Raw genomic sequence first — 12,625 nt, 5'->3', positions numbered from 1 at the left:
TTATGGTCGCTAAATGTAGACCAGATAGCTGAATAGCCACAAAACTTGGCACCCAGCATAGAACTAATAAGAATATAATCAATAATTGATGGTGTTCCGTTCCCTTTGAAAGTAGGTACAGCCTCCTTCCACATACAGGGGAGAATTAATCCATTATCAGCCATTAAAGCTTCCAAACATTCTCCTTGAGCAGAATGCTCAAAATGGATGTCTCCCTGATCCATGGGGTCTAAACAATCCATAACCTGACAGTTCTCAGGGCAACCATGAATATTAAAATCTCCTAAGACAATGACCCCACAGGAGTCTGTGTGGGCTTCTCTATAGTTGTCGAGAAAATGATTTAGATTAACAAGGTGTTCTATAGTAGTGGCTCTGTCAAATGAATTATAAAAGTTAATAATCAAAATGGTGCCCATATTACTAGAGGCAATTTGCACTGCAAGACAGTGCGGTGACCCTGTGTCCAGTTGAGTATGGGTACCTGGTATACTAGCCGAGACCAGAGTCACTAACCCCCCCTTGCTCTCCGCATACTAGAGGCAATTGCTGGAATAAAGTGGGTTGTGTAGCCATCTAAACATAGCAAGTTCTCGGTGTCCCAGGTTTCCTGCAACCCAATAATGTCAGCCCCACATAAGGAGTTTCTCCAAATGACATCATCTAGTTTGTTTTTTAGGTCTGCAATGTTCCAGGTTAGGAGCATGGTGCCATCTTTGGTTTCAATCAGACCCACCCTCTCTATGGAGGAAGTACTTAATACTGATAATTTCTTCCTTTGGGCCTCAATCGGTTGGACAGCGATGGATGTTGCTTCTGGGGTTACTAGTCAGTCAATTTCATCCAGGTTTGAGAATACCTCAAATCTGTTTTGAACAGGTACGAAAAAGTCGTAGGGGCCTCGTGCCTGGGATAAATACCTGCGTTCTGACCTATCGTTTGACACAGCTGGGGGTTCTATAGAAAAACCCTAAGGGTACCATGCCAATACCATCCTCTAAACCAAGCCTCGTACCCGCCCTCTCCAAAATCAGTTTCACAATCTGCAAAGAGGCAAAGTTAAAAATTACACAATCTCCTCTGTAGGTTTTAGCAGACTTCCCTACCCAAGGGATCCTACGTGTCATTTCGAATTCTTTGAATAAACAGCCCCCCAAACCAGTCAGATTATTTACATGATGTAGCGCCTTATTGCGCAGTGACGTTCAGTATTCTTCCACACCACTCTGTAGAGGGGGGACTTTTGTCAAAATGACAGTATATGGGGTTGCCTCGGGGGGAAGATTTATCCTATCCGTTGTAGACTGATGTACATGAGTTCCCCGACCCGGTGCCTCAGTTATATCAACCCAGGAACCCTCCCTTGGTCTTACATTAGGAGGCGGGCCCGGCTTACCGACTAGGTTCAGCGCGGGAGCCTCAGAGGTTACAACGCCCCCCGCGTCAGCCACTGTAAGGATCTGCATGGGTTCGGCCCCCATAGGCCCAGACGGGGCAATAGGTTTGCTAGGGCCTCCACTCTGTGGGTTACCTGCAGGGGAAAACAACTGATGTTCAATCTTATCCAGCCTGGAGTCTATTTCGGAGAGTTTACAGGAGATGGGTCTCAGTAATTCTAATAGCTTCTCCTCGATTTTTAAAACAATCCGTTTCTCCAGGTCAGACAACATCTGCTCTGTTCCTACTTGAGAGCTAATGTCCAACAAACTGTGTGCATTTGAACCATCTGCCTCACGTACACATCCCTTCTTTCCCCGTGTGCCACCCCCCTTTTTATTATCAAGGGAGGTTGCTGTGCACACCTGTTAATCCACATCATTTGCCTTCTTCAACTTTAAAGTTTATTTGTGTGCTTCTTGGGTGCCGTGATCTACGAGAGGTCACGGTGCAAAGTTAAACATCCAAACAGAAGCGGGTTCTCACTCCTAACCCAGAGCACAGCTTATGAGAATGTTTCTATCACTTATGAGCTTATCCATTATCAGCATCAATAATCCATGTACTGCCAAAAATTGTAAGTCCATTATTTTATTTCTTGATTCTTTGTTGTGAATAAATACGTAAGATGAATATGTTTTTATACAGCTTCTCGTGCCTCGGGTATGCTCATCCAAGCCTTTGCCCGGGCACGTGGCAAAAACATAAAGCATTCATAGTTGTAGTCATTGTTTAAAAATCACCCAATGCATTTCGGGCTATCATTAAGCCCTTCTTCAGGGGTTTACGACAAATAGAAAAAAACTTTAATCAGAAGAGGATTGTCTGGACATCATTCCATCACATATACATTTGCCATACTAACAGGTCGATACTCTATGTTTTCCCCGTGCTTTCCCTCTACACAAGCGGAACTGTACTCCTCCCGCTTATAGATCTTATAGATCATTATAGATCCTATTCTGATTAACGTTTTTTTCTATTTGTATTAAACCCCTGAAGAAGGGCTTAATGATAGCCCGGAATGCATTGGGTGATTTGTGAACAATGACTACAACTATGAATGCTTTATGTTTTTGCCACGTGCCCGGGCAAAGGCTTGGATGAGCATACCCGAGGCACTAGAAGCTGTATAAAAACATATTCATCTTACGTGTTTATTCACAACAAAGAATCAAGAAATAAAACAATGGACTTACAATTTTTGGCAGTACATGGATTATTGATGCTGATAATGGATACGCTCATAAGTGATAGAAACATTCTCATAAGCTGTGCTCTGGGTTAGGAGTGAGAACCCGCTTCTGTTTGGATGTTTAATTTTGCACCGTGACCTCGGGTAGATCACGGCACCCAAGAAGCACGCAAATAAACTTTAAAGTTGAAGAAAGCAAATGATGTGGATTAACAGGTGTGCACAGCAACCTCCCTTGATAATGATTCATTTTTTGTCTACCCGACAAGCTAGATGCACCCGCAAAATGGAAAACATTGGATTTATTGGTATAAACACGTAGCGCAATACACGTGAGATGAACATTCGAGTTTGTTGAAGAGAGCATGAGCCAGCATTTGATTTCATGGACACAAACTATTGCATTGTATTTTTCCATTTTTGAACACTGATTTTACCATCAAACACTAAGCATTTATGTATGTACAGGCTAAGGATATGTGCTATTTGGTATACTAGGAATCGTGCTATATTTTGACATCGTAAGGGAGGGCGGGGTACACAATTGAAACGTTTATTGTTACCTTCCAAGAACGATAGTACAGGAAGTTTTTTACATAGTTGAGGGCTGCGAGCTATCTGATTAGATGGTTTATGGGACATGTAGGCAAGAGAGGTCAGTAACAACTACAGGGCAGGAGCGATAGGTTAACTACTGGAGGCGGGGTAACATCATGTTGGTTTAAAACTGGTACAGGAAGTCCGTTGTTATTTTTTCAGTCTCGAGTTGAGGAAATGGATTTTAGCGCGAATAGACGTAACGGAGATGTGAAAGGTACGGGTTACTGCTTTAGCAATTTATGACATGACTGAAACACTGTCCTGGGTGGCCTCACGGGAGGGGACTTAAAGGTGGTTTAAACATCAGTAACACCAGTGATAATTGTTGCTAACGTTTTTTAGGTATAATAGCGGGAGGAGTACAGTTCCGCTTGTGTAGAGGGAAAGCACGGGGAAAACATAGAGTATCGACCTGTTAGTATGGCAAATGTATATGTGATGGAATGATGTCCAGACGATCTTATTCTGATTAATGTTTTTTTCTATTTGTAGTAAACCCCTGAAGAAGGGCTTAATGATAGCCCGAAATGCATTGGGTGATTTGTGAACAATGACTACAACTACGAATGCTTTATGTTTTTGCCACGTGCCCGGGCAAAGGCTTGGATGAGCATACCCGAGGCACTAGAAGCTGTATAAAAACATATTCATCTCACGTCTTTATTCACAACAAAGAATCAAGAAATAAAATAATGGACTTACAATTTTGGGCAGTACATGGATTATTGATGCTGATAATGGATAAGCTCATAAGTGATAGAAACATTCTCATAAGCTGTGCTCTGGGTTAGGAGTGAGTACCCGCTTCTGTTTGGATGTTTAACTCCACCCCCCTTTTTAGACACTTTACTGGCCTGTTGTAAAGTGGCCGGGATACTGCCCGATTTCTTCTTAACTGAGGTTACATTTACCAAGGTTTCTCCCATATTCGCCTTATTCATGCGTTGTTGACGAGTCCATATTTTAGGGGGGGAAGGGGTGTATCCTCTTCTTCAGAAAAATCTACTTCAGGTGGCTCCAGTGAGGGCATTGCTGGGCCCTGAGGTGATAATGCAACCACCTGGTCCTCTCTATTGGCCACGGATACATCTGGCTCTAACAACACCACTGGGCCAATAGTAGGGACACCAATAGAGGAACGGCGATGTTCCAGAGAAAGGCGTCTTTGAGTTAACTCGATTTCCCGGCACAAAACAGACTCTGCTCTTATCAGAAAGGAATCAAGAGTCCCCACTACCTGTGAGCTCCCCACCCCCTTATCACCGCTTTTACTCATAATCACAGGTGGCTACCAACAATTAAATAGCAAAGGATAAGACACGATGGTCGGTGTATATGCACCGCCGGGACTAAAAATGACAGTCACTATCCACTTTCCAATGTCACTGATCGATGGCAAGGAGACCGATGTCCAGATGAAAGGGATGTGGCCCTGCCCTGCCTTTTCCTGGCTTTGACGGGCGCGGACGGGCGGGAGGCGGCTGAAGTTCTTAACCGATGACGCACTTCCCTGGCGCCACCGGGGGACTCTGGGGGCTGTAGTCCCTTGGAGAGATGCGGCGTGGGTGATGCGGGCAGCAGCGGCGGCGGTGAGGCAGCAAACAGTCCCCCTCCTTGGTCCCTGGAAACGGGAGGGTATGCAGCGGCCAGCAGTCAGGCAAGGCAAGTGGTCAATGAAGCGTACTGATTATCGTTGTATACAGAGGGAACAGGAGAAACCACAGACCAGCCATCAACAGTTTTATACCAGCATACGAGACAAGTAGGAACAGGTATTCAATTTTTTAATTAGACTTCAATTGTTTTGAATATGCAACATCTTGACATAAACTATATTAAAGTACATCTAGTTGCTAGCCTCAACCCACTTCTAATCATGTCCTGCTTGCCTTTTTTTCAGCTGTTTACCTTCAATTTCTGGATGCTTCAGTAGAATCAGCATCCCCATTGTCAGGGTTGTACTGACTGTCTCTGTCCCGGCACAGAATAGATTTATCAAGATGTTAAGCAGGTTTTCAGTGAAAAACTCCGTGTGAGTATTTTCCTTTTCCTTTAAAAAATGAGAAGCCCATTACAATATTTTCATGTACAATGCATAAATATCCACATAAGGCACAATGACAACATAAAATAAGCAAGGCCATGTTTTCAGGCAGAAGAATATTTCTGGCCCTGATATTTATGTGCACAGGACATGCCTCTGCTTCATCCTGACATCTGAACTTTGTACCGTATCCGCATTGCATCTTCCTATTTCCGTTTAAAAAAAAGGGTGCAGAAATTGGCATTACTTGGCTATACCCACTTCTCCTGGCAGTCAAACACACCATTCACTCTCTGTGCGGGAAACCAACAAGGCCAACTTATGAACTCTGGTAGCATAAACGTTGGTAGCTATTGGGACATAAGAAAGTAGCATATGATCGTGAAGACAAATCTCAGGTTTTTATTGAACTATCTTCTTGCATATCTTGCATAGCTGAGTGAGGGATACAGGGGCAAGACGTGTCCACAAACTCTGTGAGGATTGGGACAGAGTGACCCCAACCTGCTACCTTGATTTGGATATTTTGTCATTCTATACACTGATGTATAATACATGTGTATGCTTAATGTGTGTGCGGCCTGGTTTGAGGGGGAATTTGGGAGGGGTCATGGAGTTTAATGTAGGTGATTGTATTCACTGAATGATGCTCTGGCTAACCTTTATACACTGTAAAATGAATCACATAGAAACCATTAAAACATGTTTTTAAAGTGCAGGACATGCTTTCATAATGCAGCAATTATATGTGGCGTTGTCCCCTACATCTCATGGAGTACTCTCTGATTTGGAAACCACACTTGCAATAGGTGCTTAAAAGTGCTCTATAGTTTCTGTACTCTTTGTGTTTTTGGTCTGTTCCTTTCAGGTGAGACAGGCGTTTTTTTCTCTTATTCTTAGTGTCTGTCAAGCATCAAGCCTAAAGGGAGATGTCACTGACGGATGTATGTCACTACAACGCGGGCTATTACGACGCGTGCCATTACAACGCTGTTTTTACAATGCAAGTCGTAACAGCGACTTGCGCTGTAAGGGCTGGATAATGGAATAGTTTAATTTTCTATTCCAACTCCAGCCCACGTAGACAGTAGGGAAGGTGTTGGAATAGAAAATTAAACTATTCCTTTGCCAACTGCGCCCACTAGCGCAAGTCGTTGAAACAACTTGCGTTGTAAAAGCAGCGTAGTAATGGCAGCGGGTGGTAATACCCGCGTTCTAAAGGCTGTTCCCCGTCACGGACTACCATAAATTGCTTGATAACACTGCCATGGAAAACAACGATTACAGTTTTATTCTTTTACCTCCCTGTTTTTTATGGTATGGCTTGATTGCACAGCTGTAGCCAGACAATTATGTGAGCATCTCTAGAGAGGCTTTGACTCTGCCCATATTTTGAGAGCCAGAAGTGCATGTTTTGATTGGGCAGACATTGGTGCCTGCACCGCGGGCCTGTACTGTTGGTGGGCCCACCGTGGGCCCGCGTGAGAGGTGAAGTCGTCAGGCCAGGGAAAACAGAGCCTGCAGCGCCTAACGGCCCAACCGCAGGAAAACCAGGCCGGCTGCCAGTTGAAGCGAGGGAGCAAAAGACTCACAATTGATGGACAGAATGCAGAACAAATCAAAACATTCACCCCGATACCGGTCCTAGGATGCTTGTTTCCAGTCCAGGGAGGACCTGGCCTGTCAGTTCAGGATCGACTGTTCCCATTGGGTGCAAGGTTAAGACAGAATATCATATGGCTGGGTTCAAACTGGAATGGAATAGGGAGAAAAAAACGATGGATTTAGGCCCATATCTCTTTACTGGGGTGAATGTATGACATCGTTCTGTCCATCAATTGTTCTTTTTGCATTTGTCATCCTGAGTGGGACGGGTATGCCCAGACGGGGATCCCGTGCTCTCCATTCCACTGCAGTCAAGCTATCCTGGCTGATGAGGGCTGAAACTCCGAAAACGGTCCTATGATTCTTGTTTCCAGGCCAGGGAGGACCTGGCCTGGCAGTTCGGACTGGACTGTTCCCATTAGGTGCAGGATCAAGGCTGCTTTGCATATGGCTGGGTTCAACCTGAAATGGCATGGGGAGCAAAAAACATTGGATTGAGGCCCCGATCTCTGTACTGGGGTGAGTGTATGACGTTGTTCCACATTCTGTCCATCAATTGCTCTTTTTACATTTGTTATCCTGAGAGGGACGGGTATGCCCAGACGTGGGTCCCGTGCTCTCCATGCCACTGGAGTCAAGCTATCCTGGCTGATGAGCGGTGAAACCCTGAAACCGGTACTGGGATGGTGGTTTCCAGACAGAGATGACCTGGCCTGGCAGTTCGGGCTGGACTGTTCCCATTAGGTGCAGGATCAAGGCTGCTTTGCATATGGCTGGGTTCAAACTGAAATGGCATGGGGATCAACAAAACGATGGACTCAGGCCCAGATCTCTGTACTGGGGTGAATGTCTGACATTGGTCTGCATTCTGTCCATCAATTGTTCTTTTAGCAGTCGAAGCAAGGGGTCATCACTCCCTCATCACCAGTGTAGTGTGTGGTGCCAGTTAAGAGCAGGACATGGCTGCACTCTCTTTGAAACTACGAGACTCGCACTACACTTAATCATTCAGATGGTGGTCACGTACGACCCCAGCCCTTTTATTTATACCCTCTGGCCGAGCCCGGCCATGAGGGGGTGAGAGTGGATACATTTGGAGGGGAGAGGCCAGGTGGATCTCTACAGAACCCACCTTATTTTCCCAAAACATGTATTTATTTACCTTGTTCACCCAACACAGCTTCTCGAAATATCACATTGCCAGATTTCTGATTTTGCATACGTCTCACCAAAGCATTGGCAAGTGTGATGTTTGTTTACAGTTTTTAAAGCACAAACTCGATCTGAAGGAATGGAGAGCTCTAGACGTGCACCAAGCAGCCCTGCCAAGTGTCACACATCTTGAGTTAAACTAAAGCATTTTAAGTCAATGTACCGCATTACCGCAAGTAACATTTTTGTCATGCACATCAGTGTATTACCTCATTTAGAACTCTACAGTATCACCTCCTCTATTTTTCATGAGGCTTCCGAGACACATGTGGGCTAAGGGCATTCAGCAGCCAATAGATTTTTTGATAAGTTATGGTGAGACTGGCTTAGTCAGCCTGTTTGGACAGCATTTTATTTGTTTGGTGCAGTAATTGGTCCCTACCATTATGCATTGGTCCCTACCATTATGCATGTGCTGTATAACCTGCCTCGTGCCCCAGCATTTACTACTGCTCTGCCCGTGGAGTGTTTGTGTTGGTAAGGGAAGTTTGGCAGCTGCTTGAGAATGGCCCGCTGGGATTGGGTATGCAGTGTGACACATAAAAAATGCATCAGAATCCCTCCAAGGGAGGCTCGCCGGTGCCAGGTACGAGGCGCCGTATTAGCCGTTTTTATGACGTACAATTCCTGTGCATTCCTGAGAAACATGCGCTCCCAGTGCCTTTTTAGTAGCTCTTCTGTATGAGAATGAAGCTTGCTCTGCCATTCCCTTTGGTGCTCTACTGTGTCTATGAAGCTTTCGCTGCCTGTTCTGTGTTCACTTTGTATGCCTATTTTGCTTGAACTGCCATCACAGAAGGCCTCTGTGCCCATTCAGACAGGTCAGTGCACTGGTGCACAGTGGCAGGCACAGATGAGCACCTGAGCAGTGTCAGGCTGCCGGTAGGAATAGCGACAGGGACCGGTTCCCACTGAGGGAGATGCAAGAGTGGCTTCTATTTGCACAGCTGTATGTAAGTTGTGATGCCCTCCCTCGGTGTCATGTCGACATTGCAGTATACATGAGAATATGAGGGTACTGGGTGGAGCAATAACCATCACTGAAGCACAGTTTAGATTAATTCATGTAAAGTAAACTAGTTTAGTAATTGCAAGCGTTCACATCAGTCATGCCCTCATTAGAACACTAAGGGCCAGATGTAGGTAGCCCAATACCGGTCGGAAACGGCCGAAAATACCGATTTTCGGCCGTTTCCGACCGGTATTGGGCTATGGAGATGTAGGGGCTGAAAAAACGTACATATTCGGTAATTTTACAGAATCGGTAATTTTACCGAATCAGTAAAATTACAGAATCGGTAAATTTACTGATTCTGTAAATTTTACCGATTCGGTAAATTTACCATTCGGTAAAATTACCGAATATGTATTTAGATGTAGGTAGCATTTCTAGCAGTGCTACAGGGCCTTTAGAATTCGGTATTTACCATGCAATACAATTGCATGGTAAATTACGAATTCTTGTGTACATGCACATCTGTGCATGTACACCTGTGCCATGTGGCTCACAGACATGCCCTAAGGGCATGTATGTGTGCCACATGGCGCACAAGCCAGTTACAAGGGTGCAACAGGGTGTCAAAGTGACACCCTGTCCCCCTTAGCAATTCGGTATTTTTACCGATTCGGTAAATACCGAATCGGTATTTGCTATTGAATCCTATGGGCTTCAAGGCCCATAGGATTCAATTGCAAATACCGATTCGGTATTTACTGAATCGGTAAATACCGAATCTTACCGATTCGGTAAAAAATACCGATTTTTTACCTACATCTCATTTACCGATTCATAAATACCGAATCGGTAAAATTCGGTATTTATGAATCGGTAAATGAGATTTACCTACATCTGGCCCTAAACATCTTACGGGGTAACCCAGTATCCCTCCGAACCTGGGCAATACAATTCCAATATCAACAATGGTTCTGTCGGGTATGAACGTGATTGCTTCAAAATCTGCACAAATCCTTCAACATATGATTAGTCATAATTATATCGCTTTTCATGAGTCCTGGAATAAATCATTAAATGCAAATCCAAACGAAAAAGAGGGTCAAAAGAGGTTTTAATCATTAAATTATTTTTCATTCATGATACGATTTTATCTTTAGAGAGACCCTATACTAATGCATAGAACATAATGCAAAAGAGGTTAATCAAATGATACTTTATAATAAACGGCGCATCAATTCTAATAAGTGAGATGTGACAATTTGTGCAAAAAGTGACATAACAAGTGGTGATTTATATACACGTGAGTGAGGGAGGGAAGGGGGAAAATCAAGGCTTTTTTGAAGGCCAGTTCACATTATGGTGGGTATTTAGTCCAGTGTGCCACATTAGTAGGCCATGGTAGACTGGACACAGTTGACTGGTCCTAAGGTATTTTGTCATCGACGTTTCGACCCTGTTGACGCCTTGGTTGTGGGTCTGAGGCGGGTCTTCTTCAGGACGGGGGAAAGGGTAGTTATGTAGCGCCTAATGTCCCTTCGTGAGTTGGACACCCTGGAAGCTAGGTCAATTAAGGTCTCCTCTTCTGGACGATTAATCCTGAACAGCAATTGCGGGCAGAATCATGCTTCTGATAGTTCGCTTGATTCTAGGTATTCAATTCAATGTGTATTCCTTCTAACGTTCAGACTGACCGCAATTTAATTCGGTGATCATTAGGTAATGGTCTTTGTGTTTCCTCAAGGGATCAAACACGGTCTCAGTCCTTCGTGTTGTCAGCCTGCAATATTCGATCAGGCTTGGTTCTGGGTATTCAATGTAATGTGTAATCATCGTTATATCCAAATCAACCACAATTTAATTCGGCGATCAACAAATCATGGTCTCTGTATATCCTCAGGGGGTCAGTCGAGGTAAAAGTCCGTCATGTTGTCGGCTTGCAAAACAAGAGGCAAAATGCACTGCAAAGAATTCTTTCCTATGACGAAGATAGAGCAGACCCCTGTGTGCTTGTGTGAGATATGTTTATTCATATCTCTCATTTATGGAACCTTATTACCTCAATGGATGCCGCTTTCCAACTTATACAATCCAATTCAGTTAGAATCATAAAAAGGGGTTCATATCATGATCAAAATGCACAAACCAAGAAATATGCATTTTCATAACTAGACGACATGAATTAGCCCGTCAGTGCATATTTCAGTCGCTTGTGATGCACAAAAGTTTATTTCTGAAATTAACATAACACGGATCGAACATGAAATGTCATTCAAAGTGTCACACATAAAGCACGGAATGTCAGACTTAGGCATGCTATGTACATGGAAATGTCACACATATAGCACAGGCAAACTTGACAGCTATGACTAAATGACCTTACACAGGATTACATTTGGTATATTTTTGGGACTGTAAGTTTAGGTGATTTGCCCAGACACACAGGATATTGAGCCGCCACCAAGTATTGAACCTGGTTTCGCCCTATTCAGATAAATATCACTGTATTCACTTCTCAACGAGTGATTGATAAAATGAGAAATGGTCTTGTTTCTTCAAAGAAACAAAGTGTTTCACTCTCTATCTGCCTACATCCGGTGGTGACTGAAGTATAGTCTCCAGCAGAGCCACCGTATAAGAAAAGCACGTTGGGGATGTATATAAGTTAATTTCGGTATAAATTCGAAAGGAACTATGACATGCGTCTTCGAGTTCTTTTCACCTTCTTCTGTTAGCCTCAAAATCGAGTTTCACCAGCGCCTGTTGCGCCAAGGTAGTTATAAGGCATCAACTATCAGCCGAGGCAAATCTCTACTCAAACTGCGTGGAAGGTGATAATTGTGGGGTCTGTTACTTTGGTATGGTACGAGTAGTAAATGCCCTTTATGAATTCCGAAAGTTATAAAGTTATACTTTCGTCTCACTTTATCTTTGTGAATTGGGCCCAACTGCTTTAAATTCTGCAACATTCTGCAGAAGCCTCCTTTGTTCTGATTTATGTGATGAAAACTAGCTGAACTTTCCTTTTATGTCGCCACCGAGTGCATGGCTTAAAACAGTGCTTTTGGAGGAGTGCACACAAATCTATCAAAATCTCAGCATCTGCAAAGTTGGTCCTTTAAAAATGTCTGCATTCCATTTCTATACAGCATGTGTGTGTGTGTCCATCACATGTGATGTGCAATCTTGATTTCTAGACACTCATCAGCAACAGCTGACTTGTAATTAATTTTACATTCAGTGGTTAATTAATGCATCATCCATTTTGTATTCTTCTGTATATTATGTTCGTGTGTAGTTAGAGGAGAGAAGTGTACTACCTGATACCCCCTGCAAGTATGATGCACATTTAGATCACTACTGAATGTGGTCAGTAAAGCGTACAGGTTTTTGACAATCACTACCACCTACAGATTTGACTAAAATGGTCTACAACATATGCAAGGGCCACTCTGGTTACTGAGAATTGTGGGATAGATCTACCATACCTGCCGCAGGCAATGCTATTGTGAAAATCTGCCCTTGACTTACTGTTCGGTCTGACATAACATAAAAAGTAGCACATTCACACTTGAACATC

The 12,625-nt window shown here is 43.7% G+C and overlaps 1 protein-coding gene across 1 annotated transcript in view; it reads right to left on the bottom strand.

Moving 5' to 3' along the window:
- The window catches only part of LOC144781951 (cytochrome P450 2G1-like), a 737,654-nt gene that overhangs the window by 113,598 nt on the left and 611,431 nt on the right, over window positions 1–12,625 (bottom strand). Inside the window, exon 6 of the mRNA XM_078661042.1 lies at window positions 5,141–5,282. Within this exon, the coding sequence (XP_078517168.1) occupies window positions 5,141–5,282 (142 nt within the window). The remainder of the gene's footprint in view (window positions 1–5,140; window positions 5,283–12,625) is intronic.

This window comes from Lissotriton helveticus, chromosome 9 (genome assembly GCF_964261635.1).
Source record: "Lissotriton helveticus chromosome 9, aLisHel1.1, whole genome shotgun sequence".
NCBI classification, from domain to species: Eukaryota; Metazoa; Chordata; class Amphibia; order Caudata; family Salamandridae; genus Lissotriton; species Lissotriton helveticus.
This window is presented reverse-complemented; position numbering and strand designations above follow the sequence as displayed.